This window comes from Galendromus occidentalis, unplaced genomic scaffold (genome assembly GCF_000255335.2).
Source record: "Galendromus occidentalis unplaced genomic scaffold, Mocc_1.1 scf7180000076522, whole genome shotgun sequence".
In the NCBI taxonomy this organism is placed as follows: Eukaryota; Metazoa; Arthropoda; class Arachnida; order Mesostigmata; family Phytoseiidae; genus Galendromus; species Galendromus occidentalis.
In genome coordinates, this window is record NW_003804511.1 from 148,630 (window position 1) to 169,365 (window position 20,736).

The 20,736-nt window shown below is 52.8% G+C and overlaps 1 protein-coding gene across 1 annotated transcript; it reads right to left on the reverse strand.

The window, feature by feature from the left end:
* Positions 1-1,919: 1,919 nt before the first annotated feature.
* Positions 1,920-8,982, reverse strand: LOC108865243 (uncharacterized). Its single transcript, XM_029113281.1, has 6 exons — positions 8,679-8,982; positions 6,149-6,266; positions 5,661-5,899; positions 4,301-4,390; positions 2,340-2,514; positions 1,920-2,172 (listed from the first exon to the last, which is right to left on the reverse strand). The coding sequence occupies exons 1-6, from the start codon at positions 8,980-8,982 to the stop codon at positions 1,920-1,922; spliced, it is 1,179 nt and encodes a 392-aa protein (XP_028969114.1).
* Between the last annotated feature and the right edge of the window lie 11,754 nt (positions 8,983-20,736).

A 20,736-nucleotide genomic window follows, 5' to 3' on the forward strand; every position in this document is an offset into this window, starting at 1 on the left:
CGAAAAAAAGAAGACTTCACTATCACAAACGGCAGAATAGAATATGTTGTTGGTGAGTGGTCAACATATCGATCTAAACATCGGTCGCTCGAACGCTTTTTTCGAGTTTCGTTGACAAATCGTTGCGATTTCAGGTTTCTCTGACATGAGCCAATTGATTATGCGCATTATAATGCGACTAATTCCGCCGAACTGAGGTTGACACGAGCACTGGCAAGAGCTTACTTCCCTTGCATACGTGCTCGCCGAGTCTGTCTGTATGCACGTATGTGGTTCATACGATGTTTGTTGTAATTAGCTATGTAAGTTTGTTTGTTTGTTTAAGGGTCGTATTTATGCATTTTCGTAAGTATATTTACAGAGGGGTAGCTCCAGGGGAAGAAAACCCCGACCGAGGAGCTCGTCGTCATCCATTACAATTGGGAGGCGGACACCTTCGCCGAATGCAAGGAAATTCGGAGTGAGAATTTGTTCGTTCAAGGTTCTCGTCACGTCCTTCGAGCTGTTTCGTCACGAGCAGACATTTTGATTTTTTCGTTGTGAGAGCCGTTTCCTAACTGTTCGGTTCCGACTTCGAATCGCGCATCGCTTCCCATCTTGCGTCTGAGAGGAATTTCTCTCTTCTGAGGAAGTTTCTCAGCGGGAATTCTGCTCAATTCTTAATCCGTGGAGTTCACACAAGGGACGAATTATCCCGCGGTTAACATGCATGTCCCAGTTCCTGCATTAAGATTGAGCGGAGGAACGAAGCGCGAGAGAACCGATTTATCTAAACTGGTTTCCAGTTCTTTGAGAAAGACAATCGCCATGATTCCATCACCGATGGCGCGAGCAAAGTTAATGAACGAATTACTCCATTCATGATTACATACACACAAAAGTGACCCAATGATGATGATGATGATCGCAAGCCGTACATCACTGCGTCGAACGCCTCTGACGAGTGTAACACACGGAGGAATGTTTCATGTCTCGCTTTGTCTTTCTGCCCTCGAAATCGAGATGAAAACTCGCAGAACGATCCTCGCAGCACTCACGCAACCATCTGACCATCTATCGCTCTGCCGAATTCGATTCCACCCTCGATCACAGAGCCAGAATCGACGCCATGGAATTTGGGGGATCTCTAAGTTAGAAAATCAGGAAGGTTATCTCCGATTCCACCATTCGGCTGCGTAGGCTTCCACATGATTCGAGTCAAGTGAAAGCCGCCGAATGTAAGGGAATTCGCCGGACGAAAAGACCGAGGAGGAAAATAGGCGGCATCCGATAGCCAACCGCGGAGTTGCACTTGCCAATCGGAGCTCCTGTATGGGAGTTGACGGAAGGACCAGCCAGAGATACATAGCGGGCATAGGAGGCGTTCGAACTCAGGGGCGCTCGCGATCGGGCGGGCGGGGGTTCGGTCGTTGCTAGGAACCCGTAATCTCCTCCAACAGGAGCGGCAGAGCGTCAGCAATCCCTCGACTGAAAAAGGCTGACCGAGGCTAAATATATCTCATAGTTTAAATGCACAGTACTGAACCGTCTAGGGTCATCCGTTCAGGCCGAAGCCCCACCAGAACCTAGCGGTCCAATCCATAAACTCATTCCGTTTCCAGATTATCATCACAATTCATCATCAACACGTCTAATGGCGTTCTGCTCTCTCTTTCCCAACCTTCCTCCGTCGAGGCGATCGTTCCTATCATACAACATTCATTTATCCACGCATCGGTTCGAGAGCTGGCTCGAATCCGCTCAAAATCGACAAAGGCGCTCGAAGCCCCTGTGATCTTCGAAAGAAACTCCCGAGTGGCCCGAAGACCTGCAGCCTCGCCGTCGAAAACGACGACGAAGGTGGTGAGTGAGTTGTACAGTCGAGGAATTCGAGATAGGGAGGAGGTGGAGACAAGGCAGTGTTTTGATAGACCCTTCCTTTACAATAAAGCACATCGGACTGCCAAATATCGTAGAGATACTGCTAACAGGAAAACTAGACATGTGGAGGTCGCAGGAGAAAACGATGCCGCTCCCGATGAGCATTTCGGACTCCCGTAGGAGTATTCTTCGCAGTGAACTCCGATGAGTTTCGACGTTTGCGAAATTACCGTATCGACCAACGCTTCTCGGTCTTGACTACAACGAGTCTGCACGGCTGTTTGAAGGCAATGAATGTACGTTCCGAAGGCGCTGGAAGCGGGAAAAGACGGTTTCAGAGCGGAATATTTCCAATGGCTTCAACCCTCAGAACAGAATCCAAACTTAGAATCCAATCTCCTCGAAAGAGGTACCGTAAACAAAACGAATAACGACCTGCCGCTCGACTGTCTCGACTGGAGACCGGGAGGCAAACTCACCAACAAATCTTTTTGTCTCCGACCTGTTGGGCATCGCTCGCGACGGTTGTCGATTTATTTCGTGTATGCTGTTTTCTCAGTTCGTTCTCCTGCCGCTGGTAACGGTTACGGCAGCGCCTCATGTCGCCTTGGATGAGCTTCACGCAGGTGCTCCCGGAACTTCCAGAAAGCGCAGCTGTGGCGATGAAAGAAGAAGTTAGACTAATACTTCATGGGACTGCTTCATTGAGAGAGAGGAGAGAGGCAACTTGAACGTGAGAGACCAGCGGCTGGTCTCAGCGCAGCTGTGTGGCCATTGTGTCAGCTTGGCCGATTCCAATGAATCTACCAGCGGATCGCTGGGACCGGCTAGATCCCACTCGATCAGCTACGAAGCAACGAGCCTCGATATCCACCGGCATTCTGGTGGAGTTGAAGCCATCGCTCAAATATTACACCAACCAACCGCAGACGATGCACTAACATTCACATGCAAACAAATCTATTATCCTAAACGAGTAGAAGCTGCCTCTGAGCGGGCAAGCGCGATTCGTGCTAGACAACAACAACAACAACATGCTCCACCATCTGATACGCCGAGGGTCAACCGGACGACAGATGGTCACAGGTGGTGGTTTTGGTGGTGATTTCGCCGCAGTGACGCCGAGCTCATCGTTTCAAGTCAGAAAGAAGTTTACCCGCTTCTGCCGGCGATCGAATGACGTTATGATATGAACGGAGTTCAGATGTAACTTGAATGACTTGTTGTACCTTGCTTGGAATCGGATTCTGAGTATTCTGGATAAGGCTCGGAGCCGACATCCGCCACCTCCGAATCGTCCGGAGCTGCTCCGTCGGCGTTGACGTCTCTGGCGATCCTGGATACAACGGGATTGAACGACATGACATTCTCATGACCACCATTGTGATCTTCATTCACAGCAACTTGCAACTTGCTGGGTCGGGACGGGTTAGAGAGGTCTACGTGACTACTATCATGAAATGAATGTGTGGGTTCGTCAAGGCGGGACGGTGTGCCATGGTCAATCAAGTCACTTATCGAAACTGAAACAAACCAAACTCAGGTTCTGAGGGGATCGAGATTGTAGTAACATGGGGACTATAAGGGCAAAGGGAAACTATACGGTATAATGGATAAATAAATGAATAGTATAATAAATAAATATATAGTATCAGGATCAAAGATGAAAACTCGAAGGAATTCTATTGCTAGATGATTAAGGACGGCATCCAAGGAAGACGAGAGGAAGATGGCATGATAGGTGGTGAAGATTCAGGTAAACGCTGCTATCACTCACTCTCAGCCAGACAGCTAATGAGGAGACCTAAAATATTTTTCCGAGTTTCCTGATCGATTCGGATCCGAACCCCGGGAGTTCACGCGATCCGTGAATGCTTCTGGCTGTATTCGATTGTTTCAAGAGGGAGATTCGATCGATGCACGGATCCCTCTTGGAGGGGACGCTTCAAACTGAGGGGTATGAGTTCCGAATCCCAATTTCCTAGCTTTCATGATACATGATCTCGGACTTGAGAGATACTGATTTGCTCATTTGCTCTTTCTGGGGCGACAGGTGTCTGAGAAGGTTTCTCCTCTCCTGAGCTAAGTTTCTGTGTTCAGTAGAGATTAGCAAAGATGAGAGAGTTACGGATGGATGGAGCGATCGAGTACACTTCCTACGCACTAAGGTTTAAGCGAAACACATTCAGGCATATCTTGAAAACGATACCGCATGATTCGAGGCAAACACCTCGACAGTCTAGCTCTGAGATATGTACGCGAGTTTCATGCTGGGCGTTCAGCTCATGGAACTAGAATCGTTTTCCTCTCTCACGGTGTCATTCACGATTGCTTTATCTTGTTACGATACGACGAGCTGTCTCTATCTCTGTAAATCACGTTTCGTGTCCACTAGAGAAAGAATCCCTAATCTGAGTGCAGCGCATTCTCGATTCCTAACCTTCAATTTTGTGTGGGGGCACGAAATGAGTGTCCCGAATGACCGGAATTCGTCGAATGTCCGCCATCGTCTTTCTTGTCGTCCCGGAATCTAGAACAACCGGCCCGAAGGGAACGCAGTCAGAAACTAACGGCTTTCCAGAAAGGGATCGGATCACGCATGCGACGTTTTTTGCAAAATAAGAGGAACTGTAAAAGTTCAAATGCACGGGAAAGGTCATCGAAGGAAACGCTACCCTCACGGAAAGTCGCGCACCGTCCATGGGGGCGGGGATAGGCGTAGGGTAGGGAGGGGAAAGGAGCTCGCGAGTCGCTTGTAGCTAAAGGGGGACTATTACCCCTCGTCGTGGTGCCTCCGTTGCCTCCCGTCGCCGTCTTTACTAACGAGAGAGGGAGCCCATAATCCGACCGCGAATAGTCAGGATTGAGATGGTTCTCTCTTGACACAACGCTTTCATCATCATGGATCCGTGTGGTCCATCCCCGCATTCTGTTCCGTTATCCCGTCATATCTCCCCTCAGAAGTGAGGGGATTCCACTGAAGGAGGAGAAATCATAGGTGGGCGAGGGCGGGGGAACGGACCGCGCGTGGATCCGGACTTGAAACAAAGGCAATCTGATCGAACGGCAACTGCACACCCGAAGCTTCTCTGCCAGGGGAGATCACATCCGCTCGCATTCTCTCGACAAAAAACACTCGCACCGACCTCCCTCTTCATTCGATTCAGACATTCAAGGACATTCGATCAATGAGATCCCGGGATTCACGGTCTTCCCGGTCAAGTCCACATCATGAATATCATCTCTCTCCGTATATTCCGCCCTGGCTCGGGGCACCCGAGAAAGATGGTGCACAATGACTCGATTTCCGGGGGACGGCTCGCATTGATATCGTGGCTCAGACGCGCCCGCTATTAGCCTGACGCGCCCGCTATGAGCCTGACGCGGCCGCTATTAGCCTGACGCATCGCCGATCGGCCCGTCCCGGAAACTTTGAACATATGATTGCCATTTCTTCTCTCCCCGCCTAAAAGAATAAGTGCACCAACACGAACTCCGTGGACGATAACATGGACGACACGAGAGGGTCAACCTTGATCGCCGTCTCCTCGGGTTCGACCGTGTTCTTACCGACGTAGCACCAGACAGACTCACGTATGCATTCCAGACGCACTCCCAGAAAGGATTAGAAAGCGTGGACCGGGTTAGAACCGCGCACCGAGTCTTGATTAAAGACACCAGAAAAGGTAGGGGAATGGTAAAGAAAGAAGCGTCCAAGGTGGATAGCCAAGGGTATATCTAAAGAAACCATTTAGGAGTCAAAATTGATGAGTGCTAGCTGATTCTCCATCACAACTCACTTTTTCCGTTAGAACTGCCCTGCTGGGTGCCACCTGCTCCCGGCGGCATCAGGGGGTCCCACGGCAGGTGTCCCGGTAGCGCGTTGGCCTGGTGATGTCCCTGGTCATCTCCACTCGGAGGGCACAGCCAGGCCATACGAGCACCGTTATCGAGGAGATACAGTGCCACGAATTCTTCGCTATCGTCGCTGCACAATGTCACAGTACGCTGGACGCACGATTCGTATTGGTGAAAGTTTCTGGGGAACGAAAGTTGTTGTTCTCAAAAAGTCGTGCTAGGTCTAAACCATTGAGAGAGCTCAAATCGGACGGCCAGGATCAATCCTCCCGTCTCGAGGGACGCTCCGTGTATTCGGCCCGGACAGGCTGAGGCGATTAAAGCCGAATAAGCGGTTTCCATCGCCGAACGATACATGGAAATCCGCGACGGAACGCCCGCCAAGTACTCGATCGGACGATTCCCAATCCCCGATAATGTAGATACGAACCTGCATTGATTCTCCGTGGGGGGGTACTGGGGGGGCTTATGCTGCATCAATTCTTGGAACTCTCGATCGCAACGTTGCAGTGTAGCCTGTCGGTAGCATTTATTATCTTTCCAATGGGCTGTAAGCGAAAGAAATTCGTCAATATTCCTCTTTCCCCGACTGAGTTTGAGTCGACTCGTTCGATTCAATCAGTAATCACATCATCATATGATATTTAATATTCTCGCGGAAGGTCGACTCGGAAGATATCTTGGACGAGCACCGATCGTCCGCGATCGAGCTCAGCGTATTCAACTGAGCGGCTCGTCAACAGACTATATGTATGCTCTGCTCGGCTCGACTCGATATCGGACAGCTTCGAAAATAGATGAATGACCGGACAGATGAATAGATTGGTAGAACAGGATGTCGGCCATGGAGGGGACCAGCCTCGCCTGCGATTCAGTCAGCAAGCGGCTGCAAGCGGCTGCAAGCGGGCGAGCCAGCGAGCAAGCTTTTTGTTGCCCTTTCTTATCTGGCCGCTACTGATCTGACTGGAAGACAAATTACGTCATTGAGAGGCAAGGTGGTCTCAAGGGACGAGTAAGAAGAACATGCCCAGGAGAAGAGATCCGGCCGAGCAAAAGGAAAAACCGAACCAGCAAGCGGGCGGGCTGGCCGTCCGGGCGGCAGGCCGACCAACGTTCCGACGAAGCAACGGGCGGGCGGGTCCATTCCGCCGTGCGTCGGATTCCGGGCCGACCGACGGACAGACAGTTAGACGTACGGATGGACGACTTTGGCGGCGGTGGCGGCGGCGGCAGAGAGGAGAGCATCTCTCCTTTTCTTTTGCTGGCAGCCATCAAATTGAATAAGCGCGCCTCCCTGCCTCTTTGACTAGTTGTCTGGTAGGTCGTAGGTAGGCTGCCTGATTCGCTCGGTTCTCCTGAGGCGTCGACGTGCCGCTACCGTGAAACTCAAAGAACGAGCCCGAAGGCAGTCGTAAGGTAGCCGAGAAGCTTCGGCTGCACGCGACTCAGCCCCGGAGGATCGGACAAGCGTTGGAGGGTCTGAAGAACAGCGGTATCCGAGGTTCGAGCCCATCGGAGCGGCGAGCGCGGGAACGACGTGTTTACATTTAGTAGCAGCCGTAGTAGTCGGAACGAGCAGACGGATGGTAGCAAGACAGTAACTCCCTGGAGAAATCACCTCACCCGAATTCAACTCATTGAAGGTAGACCGGCATGCTCGAACCCCTGCCCCCAATCCTCCTCCTCCGTGAAGCCAACCAGGATATTGAACGACCTGCGCCATCCGGCGTTCGGTTCTTGGTTCCAGGGGCACACGCTCGGCCCCGAGCGCTGCGCTCGACGAGACGGAGATCTTGTCCATATTAGAAGGAGCGCCGCTTGGGAGCCTCCTCCGATACGCTGTGCACTATGATCTCACGCACCCTAATGTACCCTCCGGCCCCACGACGATACTTTGACGTCGAGCGATTCCAGCGCGAGCTGGGGGGCATGGAGAGGTGGAAAATTCTCGCTGATACTAAGAAACATTCCGTTGGGAATTATCGGGTCCTAGCTACTTGAATCAGATCCCGATCCCCACTGGTTTCACTTTTTCCCAGAAGGTTGCTGTCTCTCTCTAAGCGTTCCGAGCTGGTCTCTGTGAGATCTACCGTCTCTGACTCCATTGCTCTTGCGACTCTAGTGATTACGTACCGACCCGCCCCCCCCCCCTTTTCCCCCTTCCGTAGGTCGGGCTCCCCGCCACTGGATATTCTCTCTGACGATCCTCTACAACCTCCCTCGTCGGCCCTCGAGCGACCCGACAGCGTTGCTGTCAGCTCCTTGTTCGTTGCAAACAATCCTCCAGACGCTCCCAATCTCCCTCGACATCATGTATTCAGTCGACGAGCGGACGGGCTTCATCATATGACGGCCCGAGATTAGTTTGAACGAAGGTAGAAATTCAATCAATCCAAAGAATCCGACTTCACCTTCTCGTCCCGGTTCTCTTTTATTCTTCCTTAGTCGTTGTCGTCCCTCTCTTCCTCCCGTCATCTACTCCCGTGACGCTTCCGTTCGTTACCAATAGGATGGAGAGGAGAAGGAGCACCGGGAGACCAGCGAAGACGAGACCGACCTGATAGAACGACGTCGCGGCGCCTGGCAGATCATCGTGGGAGAAACGAATAGTACGGCCCTCGGCTCCGCACTGAACATTCTATTCTTGTGATCCGACCCCGGGACTTTGGTAACGCAGATCCTCGCGGATGTTTTGCGGAAAAAACTCGCCGAGATTCCCCTGATTAGGTCATTCCCTCGGTGAGACATAGCCCCCCCCTGATCGAGATTTCTTCCCTTTCATTTTTGAGGGCGGGAAAAAAGCAACGTAAGCACTATTGACTCAGATTTACGTAACCGAGAGCCTGACCACGGAGAGCTAACTCTAGGCAGGTACTAACATAGATTCGCGAATCATCTCGAGTTCTCTTCGAAATCGAAATTAGTATAATTATCGAAGAGAAACCGTATATCCCTCTTACCTTTCACTGATTCGTCGGCCTCACAGACAGCTCTCAGGTATTTGCGAGCCTCCAATATCACCTTCGCAGGCTGGTTGCGTTCGTCGAACGAGACGCAGCGCTGCGTGTGCGTGAGGAGACACACAATGTTCCGCCGTAGATCGGCACATCTCTGCACAAGCTCGGCGACCGAGAGCTTCGTCACGTCGCCCCCATCTTTCGCTTGGAGATTCTGCAAGTTCGCCATGCACATGGGCCCTTCATCTGAAGCGCAGTTATCGCCGAGAGCTGAAAAGATATGAAGAAAAAGGTGATTAGGCGACATCGGGTCTGTCCCTCTCTGACCTTTGGCCGTGAAATAATGGCTAGCCCGTTATTCTGGTAATATTAAGTTCCGTCAGATCCTCGGATCCCCGGGATCGCGATCGGATGATTGGTGAATCACCATCGGTTGTAGGATTCGACAGTCGGTCAATGGATGACCGGGAAGCTCAAAGCAATGATGGACCGAACGATGGAATGCCGCTGGAAATCGTTGGGGGTGTCTCCTCCACGAAGGAGGAGACGAATCAAGTCGGAAAATCGCCGCGCGAACGAAGTTTCGAACTCAGCTCGGGAAGCTCATCCGTTCGGACCGCAGTGGTAGAAGCAGCTGCAGAGACCGATTCGTCTGACGATCGCTGGACAAGCGGCTGGGCCCGCCCGCCGACCGACGGACAGACCGGCAGCTCGGTCGGTCGGTCCGTCGGCTGGATATCGAAGTCTGGTTTTGCGTTCAAAGAGCAATTTTCCTTTATCGCCTCCTATATAGCGCGCGCCGTCTCTGACTTTCAAGCGACGGATGGCGGTGAGAAGGGGATTGCACCCATCGTTGGGTTTTCTGAACGGAACCCACTCTCCGAGAGCCCGCGAACCTCAGCCTTTTTCTGCTAGGTGCCACATTTCGAGAAACCGTGACTGTTATGACGAGTCACGATTTCCCTGTGACTTCTCCCGTGTGAAATGAGGCTCAATCCGACAGAGTTTGACACGTTCGATTCCCGTCGACGGGAGGCGGCCCGGGTATCGATGGGAGCACAGAATAGAACCTGCTGTCAGGAAAACGTTTGTGCAGCAACAGGGTTGAAGAAAGAAGTCGGAAACCTCGATAGCAACACGGAGTCTGCGAGTGAGCTGCAACGGAAGCGAAATGAAGAGCGGGAGGAATAGAGTCCAGCCGAGTGAGAATCGGCCCGGTCTACCGCTGCCGATGCCATTGGTCAGTAGTCCGGGCCGAGGGAGGAAGAACGCACCGACGGATGCGATAAGTGAGTCGATTACCTGACTTCGAGTCGACTTGATTGCTTCGTTCGGCCGCCTGCTTTCTACGTAAACTTTGTTGCACAGTTGTAGGGCGCATTTTTTCTCCCTTTGTCTGCTGGCATTCCTCGCCAGCATTCCCTCTAGAGGAACAGCTGCGTCACTGTCACGTCTCCATCGAATATGTATCGTCCGTTCGATAGACTGAGATCAAGGAACATGGATATACGCTTCAAGAAGCGGATGGGACAAGACCCCCTCCTTTAACGTGGGGTGCCTCCTCTCACTCCCGAGCCCGGTGTCGAGTGCCGAAAAAGTCACCGACCGTAACGCCCAATACTCGAGTGGCCCACCATCAGAATGACAAGCTGAGGATCCGCTCATTGAATAAGAAGAAGCTCTCTGCGGTTCTCGCTTGTTGGGCGCGAAGCCGGATAATAGTGGTGGAGGAAGCCGTGGGATGCGGGTAAATAGTTGTGAGCAGGCGAGCGCTCACTGTGGCAGCAGCAGCAACGGTCTCTGTTCTTAATGTCTCATGAGGTGCTTGTGAAGGAACTGCCACCCACCTGCCTGCTGGTTACTCGCTGGCCAGCCCGGCTATTTATAGATCGGAGCCAGTCGACCGCTATCAAGTCAAGTTTGTCGGTTCCTCCTGGCTGATCGAGCGACTAGCCGCCTGATCGGTGTGGGTGCTTCGATGGATCGGGAACGCGTCGGAGGATTGGGAGTCGGAAAACGCATTGTCGGAAATGGAAGAGAACAGAGGGCTCGTAGCAATGAGCCCCCTTTGACCGATTCGTGGGACCCCCTCCGTGAACCGATCGTGTCTCGTGCGGACGGTCTCGGCTCAGGATACGGTACCCGGAATTCCTCAATGGGAAGCTCACGGAAGACTCACGAGGACTCTCCGAGGAGCCCACGGGAACCGAGGCTCATAATTCCATTATTTTCGGACAAACACCGATGCATAATAGCCTCGGCCACGGCCGACTGAAACGGGCCCCGAGCCTCCGGGAAGCGGGCAACGGGACGTGATGAGGCCAATGGGAGGCGAAATGAAAGACATTATACAATGCGATCAAGCTCCCGGTGGTTTTCCTACGCCAATCCTGTGGATGACTGCCCGATGCGATGCCTTTTTCTCTTCTCGACCCTTGCCGGGACAAAATTTCGCCGTCTCATGGCTTAAATGGACGAGATATCTGCGCCCCCAAACCGAGAGTCGTCGAGCACCGGAAACGGTCTCAGAGCGTTGAAATGCCTCTGACTGAGTGGATGTCTGGCCGACGGCTCCATCCCATGGGCCATACCGTTTCACTCGGTGCAGGGGGACGGAAAGGGGACGATCGACCCTGTTGCTCCGGTCGCTTGCTGCTCCCTTGCTGCTCCTCAAGAGGTTGCGGCTTCCGTCGCAATATTAGCTTAATTCTATTTGTCGGTGGTCTCCTTGCCTGAGCGGCTCTGGTGTACCGACTCGATGGTCGCCTTTGCTGCTTCTGCTCCTGTTCCTGCTCCATTTGGGAAACGACAACGCGCAAATCAAGGAACGGAAGGAGGAATGACCAAGCCATCCCGGCAGCATGTTTGCAGGGCCGACCTGCATCTGTTTGCCTCCCTGGTCAGCCACATACCTGTACCACAACCGATACTCTCCCGCCAGGTAGGAATGACCCTCGTTCGGTGCTCAGCGCCGCCGTCGCAGGACCTTCCCGGCGGGGTGATGGGAATGGGTAGTGGTAAACAGAATTATTAGCGTCGAGAAACGGAGGGGGACACAGCGGAGAATTCGTGAAAGACCCGAAGATTTCGGTGTCGAAGGCGTTGGTGTTGAGAGGCTCGACAGAGTCGAGTTTTCACAGAAACGGGGAACAGTGCTCCCGCCCAACTCAGACAGTATTTCCATCCGGATCCCTGAGACTGTCGAGTTCTATCTCAGGATATTTCGAAAGTTTTCGTTACCTCAAATGCTTCGTCATCCACCGCCGTAGATACTCGAACCCCGCTCCGTTTTCGCAAAGCCACCCTTGTCCCTCATTTCCAGGGAGAATTGCTTTATCAGAGCTAACGGATCCTCCTCGAGTTTAGATCGATTCGCGTGTCATTTTCGAAGGCGGTCCATGTCCGAAACGAATGGTTTCTTGAAACGACGATGAGGACGCGTGGTAACGACAACTGGGTACCTAAAGCGGAACGAGGCATTTGCACTCTCGTTCCCTATGGGCGAGATCGCCCTGCACGTAATCTGACCCGCGTCAAGCGGGGAAACATGTCAAGATTTGGGATCACGTCCAACGCGCACACGGAGCGCGGTCCAACAAGCGCTCCCGAGCGACTCCTCCGGGATCGCTTGTTGTACCGATGAGGGAAAATGTATAGAGAGGGATCTTCGCCGAGCGCAGAGACCAAGGTTGCTCTTGATGGAACGAGCGGATCCAATATCTGAAATCTCGGAAACAATGTCATCAAAAGATGACCGTCTGCTGCTTCGTCGTACGATCGTTCTCCGGCGAGTCGGTCGCTCCGACGGCCCGCCGCGGTCCGACCAGCCGGCCGCCCGGCCTGCCGACTATCCATCGACGACGATAGAGTTCCTTTCTCCTCTCCGCAAGCCGACGCGCTGGGTTAGCCCAGCCGATCTCGGTCGAGAGATTGGAACAAGCAGCGGAGGGAAATCATTAAAACTTTCTTCATTTCGATGTTCTTCGCCGGTTGGTGAGTGCGTTCGTTCGCTCCGTTTTCCTCCATCCCTCTTCTAGAAACGTCTTCTCGATTTGACTGAGTCCGTAGAGCTCACCGAAAATGGAGGCCCGACTCGCTGACGGACGGAAGGGAACCGCCCGTCGTCGGTTGGATAGACACTCGAAGGGACCTCTGCAAAGCGTCGAGTCATCGCTGTTCGAAGCGTTTCGGCAGCCACCATAAAATGAGGTTCTCCGTCCGTCAACGTTATTTAACGGGAATCTTGCCGAAATTCTTCGGCAAACTTCTTTCGCACGAAGAGAAGGACAGAGAGAAAAACTCCGCCACCATCCGTTTTAGATAGACCTCGCGACGGAGCACGATGTTCCGGAGCCGTGCTCTCATCCCCGGCGTGACTTCCGCGTCGAGAGTTGAGAACAACGATCGAGAAAGAACCTGTTCCCCCAAAAACTGGATTCTAAGCCATCCATCACGAGCCATCGGGTGGGTACAAAGTTTCTTCAAGAGCCATTCACCAGGGCATTCATCAAGCCGACGATCTTTCAATCCAGCTTCTTATCTCACTCAGTACCGCCTCATGATACGCCTTGGGCGGAATCAGCCTCCTCCGCCAGGCTGTGCAAAGGAAAAATGAGGATGCGGCTCTGGACTCTAATTCTCAGCCGACCAATTGGACTCGCACATTAAGGCGAGCTTACAGGAAGTGCTAACCGTATACATGAAGAACTGCCTCTATCATATGCTAGCCAATGTCCCCCCCCCCCCGGATCTCTGTCCAACAAGACCAAACTAATTAGGTACTTCGACCCCACCTTACGGACGATGGTATACTGGAAACTCCGAATCTCACCTACTCTTCACGGTGGATGTAATCGAGGATTACCGCATTTCCAAGTATGGTACACTGCGACACGCCGCTGATGTTCCAGCAGTCTAGTGTCGTCGAGTTTCCTTGGTTTCCAGGGGATGCCAGTCGAAACCCTGGTCATATAAGGTAGATTTTCCCCGAACGATTAGTCCATTCAACCGCTTTCATCCGCCCCATCGCCCGCAATCGTGCTCTCCCTTGGGGGAACCAATTGAATGATTGAATGGGAGCGTCAGTCTTCGCTCTCGTCTGATATTGATTCACAGCGGATTAAGCGGCATTCAAAGACGACTCGAAGAAGCGCCCTAGCAGAACAAGTAGCCAATATCGACGCTGCCGAGGGTCGTCATCGTCGTAGACAGCGAGTCAGCTCTCCTAGCTCGTAAGCAACGAATGGTACTTGTAGTGAGCCGACAGAAGGACTATAACATATTAGACTCGTCCTGTCTCGCTTCCTGTACGGCTGGCTAGCTAGCTCGCTCGACCCATCGTCCTGTTTGTTCTCGTTGTCGTCGTCGTCGTCATCATCGTAGCCAAGCTTTCCCTCTTCTTCGGATATCTATTCCGAGTTTCCGAGCCCATGTGTGATCAGATTTGTTCGACTCGATAGTTTCGTTACGGTGGACCGAGGAGCAGCCCAGAATCAAGATTCGCGTCCGTACTCTGACGATTGAAAACTTGCCCTCCTCGAACTGTCCACAGGTCCAGCACCTGTTCCACAATCGTGGAGCTTCGACCAATTGCCTCGATTCCTCCAACCTGTCACCCACAACGCCCCAGCAGCCCTCCACCACCTACACTCCGAATCAATGCCGCCGAGTTCATGCAGTGCGCCGACTGTCGACAAATCCTTTAAATTCACTAATGGCCCAAAGAGCGTGTCTGTCATCTACATACCCACTCAGCAAGGCTCAAGCGTCGCTCAATTCAGACGCTCGAGTCGGTTAGGGCCGACGTGCGCTGGAAACGGGATCAACCAACTTTCATCAGATCTGAACCCTTCCGCGGTGAATTATTGATGGAGGGACGAAGCAGCTTGCTAAGAGCTGGAACTCAGCAAACGACGACGGCGACGACCACCTCTACAATACCGATGAGGCTGACGGAAGAGCCGACGACCGAAACTCGGTGACCGCGCTCAGAGCACTGAGGTGCTCGTTACGAGACAAGTCCATCGAAATTATTTGCAGGATGAGTCCGGAGCATGGAATCCAATGGAGTCGAAAGGCGAGCCCATGCCACGAACAAACAGTCGCTCGACTTGGAGTAAGATTCAGCGAGTACAGCTCGGGAGCGACAACAGTAGGAGAACGCAGAAGAGGAGCACGACGACGACGACGACTGACAACGAGTCGAGACCGGAGTTAACTGATGCGGCCGCGGCAAAGTGATTCCGCCGCTGCTACTACTGCTGTCGATGACGAGGACGACTGTGGTGGTTGCGGTGATGCTTCTGATGGCGGCTGCCGAGCAGAGGAGAGACTGATTTAAAATGCTAAACGCTCGTCGTCGGCTGTTTGCACCACTGCCTGCGAGCACTTCCTAGCTCGCTTTCTCCCTCGCTCCCTCCTTCCCTCTGTCGATCCCGCTTCCTCTATGCGCTCCTTGACGTCGCAACGCTGGTTGTCCTTAACTTGATCCCGAACTCGATGGATAGCCGCTAGCTGGTCATCCTGCGATGCGAGCATCCGCTCTTAATGGCGTCTTAACTGACTGAGTGAGCGGTCAATTTGCACCACCTGACCACCAACATCGTGAAGCCGGCGAGCACGACCACAACGTTGCGCGTGAAGGCAAACACACCAGCCACCGAGTTCGCTGTCACTTTATTCAACCAATCTCCTGGACCATCAATCTATCGGCGCTTTTATCCATCAGAGGTCGAGTGGAGGAAACGATGATCCTCACAGGACTCACAAGCGGCCCTCTTCACGCAGGCGAGAAGCAACGACTCGACATTCCTGTCCCTGGCCCGAAATCGGTCGAACCGGGGAATCTGGGAGATTCTAAAGTCTCATGACCGAATACGGGTCGCTCGCCCGACCGTCCACCGTAGTACTCCCGTCCCGGGAAAACTTTGATTAGGCGCCAACGTGGAGTTCTCGTTCTGCTTTCTGATCTCCAAGCAGAGCCCTTGTGTTGAATAATGGATCTAGCGGATCTGATCTCGTTACAACAAGGTGTTAATAGCAAGAAACGGGGATCACAAGGGAGCCACGGATACACCAGTGTTTGGGGAGACACCGCTTCCTATGCTGTGTGGGCGTCCCTCTTTCCACGTATATCCAACCTCAGCGCCTGGCAGAACCGCCAACACGGATCCGAACACAATGTCTAACATCGCCGCGACGGATGTTGCAGCGGAATCTGCGGCAGATACGCGCAAGAGAGGGGCGAAGAGAAAGAGAACGTTTAATTAAACCGCAGACGAATCACGGATTATTCGCGTACGTTTGATCGAATCAAGCTTTAATGAGTACGTGTATATAGCTCTCCGATCTCCGCTTTGCGCACGGACCGAACGTCCCTTCTCCCTGCGAGCCTGGTGCATCTTCGGAGGTGATCGAGTGAAGAGCTCACATGGCGGACACCGAGGGAGACTGCTCTCTCGCGACAAGAGGCGATGCCCCTTTCCCCTCCCCGCCGTCAGAGCCCTCCTCGAATGGGGGAATAAACAAGGGAAGCTAGGGGATTCGCGGGGGCTCCTCCAGGGTGAGAGATTTAATTTATTTTCCGGGTCGCGTCATCCCGAAATCGCTGGAGCTTCAGGGGGGCTGGGGGTTATTGTTGGCTTCATCGCAATCTCCAGACTCAGTGTTTGTCTCGGAACTCCGAACAAAAATCACGCCTCCTCGCACCGCAAGAATTTCTGGAGCCACCGCGGGGAGCGAGAAAGTTCAAACACACCGCGTCGGCTGCGCCCATGTTGGCTGGAATCTCAAGCGATAGTATCATTCTTTCCTCTCATGATACTCGTGCGCGAAGCACCTTTGTGCGTCGAATTTCGTCGGTGTCATGTGTCCGTATGCCTTCTAGGGATCCGAGTTGTTGCGACAACAGCCCTTCTCATCACATTTCTCCTCCCGGGAGATTTTCTGCAAGCCCGCAGAAGACTATGGGCGTGACTCAATGACGGAACGACGTGCGATACAGAAGTATACCGAATACTCCCGACTGCCACAGCGGAACATTCACCGTGAGGCTGATCTCACCGCTGCTCCATCCTCCGGGCTTCAGCGCGATTTGATAGAACGGTACCTTTGGGGTCTAGGTTCTGGAGAGACCTATTCCCTGAGTATCCCTCGTTCCCCTGACCCGCTGAATTACCAGCGGGATCAATTAGGGGTCAGCCATGATTCGCGCTTCGGGTCAATCTCCCTTGGCCGCTGATCCACTGAAAATGTTCGCTATCCGTCCATCCCTCCCTTCTCTTTTGCCCAGAGCTGGGTCAAAACACCAGACTCCACACACATTCGTAGTTTGTTCGAGACATTTGGCCTCAGCGACTACTACAACTTTTCCCTTTTTTCCACTCCTCCTTCTTTTAGGAGAAGGTTTCTCGTCATGACCGTGGTGCGTTTGTTTGTTTGTTTGTTTGTTCGGCCGACTCAATAGAGGAAGCTGAACAAAGCAGTGGGAAAGTCGTCACGAGCAGTACCCGTCGTTGTTGGGTCCCCCTCGCGACCCTCGGCGACGTCCGGCAGAGGGTCGAGTCATTGCAAGTTGAGGAAGACTCCGACAGCTGTCGCAAATATCCTCTTCTGGCTATCGCGTCAATCGCGACGAGCTTCAGCCCTCCACTTGCCATTCTGAGTGTTAGGCCACTCCTCTGTGTGCATACCCGAGTTCCCTCCTTCCCAACGCCTTCTCAGCTCCGAGTATGTATCCGAACACACCCTCATACTGACAACACCATTTTTCGTCCCCGTCATGCCAGAAGTTCGCCGTCATTTTGCGTGCGAGCTCCCGTAGGAGGACGCTTGACCGAACGCGGGGGGAGAAGACCCATGCGGGAGAGTTTGGAGCAGCACTAGAAGTCAGGGGGGGGGACGAGAGGGCCAGAAGGGAGCAGCCATGGGAGGATCGAGTCTTCCTCAATGGAATTTCCAAACGGAGCATTTTCAACCAAATCTATTTGTTCTATCCAAGAAATTCGACGAGCCATACAAGAGGGGAAGGAAGGGGGATGATGGACTTGGTTCAAAGTAAACGAGCGGCGAACGAATCATCTTCGCAAGCGGTGGTGGGGTTATTCGGAATTCCCTAAAAGAGAATGAGACTACACGGTCGATGATCGCTCTCAAGGCAATTAGGGTCGTCTCTACCTTAGATTTGAGGGAACACGATGAGTTTTGGCTCTTGGAATTGCGAGCTCTCGTTACCCAGAGACGTTTCTCGGATGCGAGTGCAATATCTACAATTTAGGGCTCAAAGTTAATAGTTTTAATTTTTCGCCCCTTCCCCGACTCTCCCAATTTTCTCGAACCCTCTCCCAGCTGTTATCCCAGTGAGATTTACTTAAATGATAATTACGGCTCTTCTGGACGGCTAAGCTTGCCGGCTTGCTCTGTTAAGCTGCCGGACGGGGAATAGAGGCTCCCAACATTAAAACGGCATCTGTTATGCAGCAAGCAGGGAAGGAAGCTAGGAGCTCGTTGAGCGATTCTCCATTCGCGAAGCAGGAGAATCGCTGGGCCGGGTGACGAACGATGCAGGTCCCGTCGTGACCCAGAGCCGGGGAGGGATGTCTCTCAAGAGCAGAATTCGTCAATATTTCTCCACATTTTAGAATGAGGAATCAACCCTCAAAATGAGCGGGAGATGATCTACTCAAGCCAAGGTTCTCAGGTGTTTATCATCGGCATCCAGAGAGCCGTCCGGTTTCCACAGGAATCGACCAGTATTTAATCCACCGACATTACGAATGTACCATGGGAACAAAGACGATCTGTGTGCTTGGCGACGCGCACCGAAAGAAGCGGAACCCAGGGACGGCCTCATCCCGTCTCCTGCCCGCCTTGCGTTCCGTCTTCCCCTCGCCCCCATCCGTCTATCTCTGCGTCTTTCTCTAATGTACGCAGATGGTTGAACCGCTGCCTCCACTGGTATCTGAAGTCGAGTGGGAAACAGTTGAGTCGCGACCGCCGCTGACGCCTCGAACAGAACGACGACTTCGGTGGCAGAAGTAGTAGCGAGGAGAAACGACAACAACAGCAATGACGACTGCGGTGGCGGCGGCAGCGTCGAGAAGCGGAGCTTGGAGCGGAGAGCACGCCGGCGCCGGGGAAAAGAGAAGTCGAAAAATACAGCGGAAGAAAACCGAGCAGAGAAGAGATCACTGGAGCGCAGCAGGAAATCCACGACGACGGCGGGAAGGGACGAGCGAGTATCGGGCAACGAGGAACGATTGAAGCGAACTGAACCCGAGCCGGGGCGCGGAATTTCTTTTCTTGAGACTTAATTGTCGATCTTCTTGCTTTTATCTCTCCCTTTTGCTTGTTCATCTTCGTCTGTATGTCTCTGCGTAGTGTGCTGTCGACGGTCGCGCGCTCGAGTCCTGAGCAACTGGAGGACTCCGCAAATTAGAATCAGTCGGATTGCACGTGAAGCGGAAAGTTCTCGAATTTCCTTCCCCGGCAACGATTCAGAATTATCAGAACTCGAGGTTCTTACTCTCAAATCATACTCCTGACTGAAACCCCATTCAAAATTCCGCGCGGTCGCCAGTGCAGCTCTCTGTCACCGTTCAGCTCAACGTACCCCCATCAGACCCTCGCAGATTGTCAGAGGACGTAACCGGTGGCGACCCAAGCGATATTGCAGGAGTAGAAGGCCGACGCTTGAACGAGATGACGTCAAGGACACTGTTGTTTTACTTTTCTCGATTGTTTCTCACAACACCCGACGTTCGCACGTCAAAGCCTCGAGAAACGACAACAAACATTGCGGCTTCGAATCCGATTAGCAGCAGTGCGACCTTGAGGAGGCAGCGTCGACTCCGTCGTTCACTATTGTATTTCGGAAGACGTGCGGTGTCAAGCTATGACAACGTTCAATACGATAGCGCCTATTGCCTTCTCCTTCAGTTCCTTCTCACACCTCTTTCTCGCAGGTCGACACTGTTTCCCCGCCTCCATTTCGTTCAGAAGGCTTCGACCTCCGTATACCTTTCCCGACCGGGGTCTCCATCCCCTCGAAGCTATTCCTTTCATTCATTCGTTCTTTAAGTTCTTATTCCCCGAGTCACTGGAAGCTGGGGAAAAGCGATCAGATAGAATCTCTGGAGTCGCCTCAGAAGCGCTACGATCGAAATACGAGTTCAGACCTAAATACATTCAAAGACGCCGGAAACCGGGCTGTCGCCGTCGTCTCAGCCGACCCAAGAAATCGGCTCCCTACTTTTTCTTACGGTTGCTTCCGGACTTGCAGCGATCTGCGTCTGGTGATTTTGCTTTATAAATCATATGGACGTCGCTACCGCTCGGCTGTGACTACCAGGCAAAATCAGTCACTTCTGGCCTGTGAGTCTTGCACCCTTCTGCCCCGGTCGCGCCCCGTGTTTCCCGTCGGCGAGCTGGCTCCAAGCTCGCTCCACCTCGGGCGAGCCCAAACTCCACTGCCTTTCACGTGGACGCTCCATCGATCAAACATGAATTAACTTTTCTCCCGGAGACGACGTCGCACATGCTCCAGCGTTGATGACGACAACCGCTTATTTTTCTTATTTTCCGTCATCGTTTCCATCATCAAGCCGAGACTCTCATTCTTCTGCAACTCGGAGCGAGGGTCAATTGCAATTTATCGAAACCGCACCTCGTCTCGATTCGAAGTTGTCGCTTTTTCCGTGTATCGATTGCTCATCGCATCACCCTAGGTTTCTCTATAGGCTCGAAGTGACCCGTCGTCATCGGCTCCCCTCGAGAGCGACGAATGAGTTCAACAGTCGACGTGAACTGAATCGTTTATTCGACTTATTTCGTCTCTTCCTGCCGCTGCTCCGTGTCCGAGCGAACAAGCCCCAAACCAAACACCGATCTGTTATTGACTCCCGTATCGAGTTCCATACTGCCGGGAAAGTCCTCGCAGTACCTACTCGGGGAATGGATTAAGTTCGCGTGTTCAGCCTGAAACCGTGTAGATCCCGAAATAATATGCGGTCGTGAGTCCAAAAAATCAGTTCCTCGCGGAGATCCTCGACCTTGGCGGAAGAGT

What these genes read in the sequence shown, in the direction of transcription:
- LOC108865243 (XM_029113281.1), bottom strand. Translation starts at nt 8,982, where the DNA reads ATGTCGCCTAATCACCTTTTTCTTCATATCTTTTCAGCTCTCGGCGAT. An exon ending in GGCCGACGAATCAGTGAAAG is followed by an intron (nt 6,267 to 8,678) that starts GTAAGAGGGATA and finishes TTTCGCTTACAG; the next exon opens with CCCATTGGAAAGATAATAAA. An exon ending in GGAGACAAAAAGATTTGTTG is followed by an intron (nt 2,173 to 2,339) that starts GTGAGTTTGCCT and finishes TCCCGCTTCCAG; the next exon opens with CGCCTTCGGAACGTACATTC.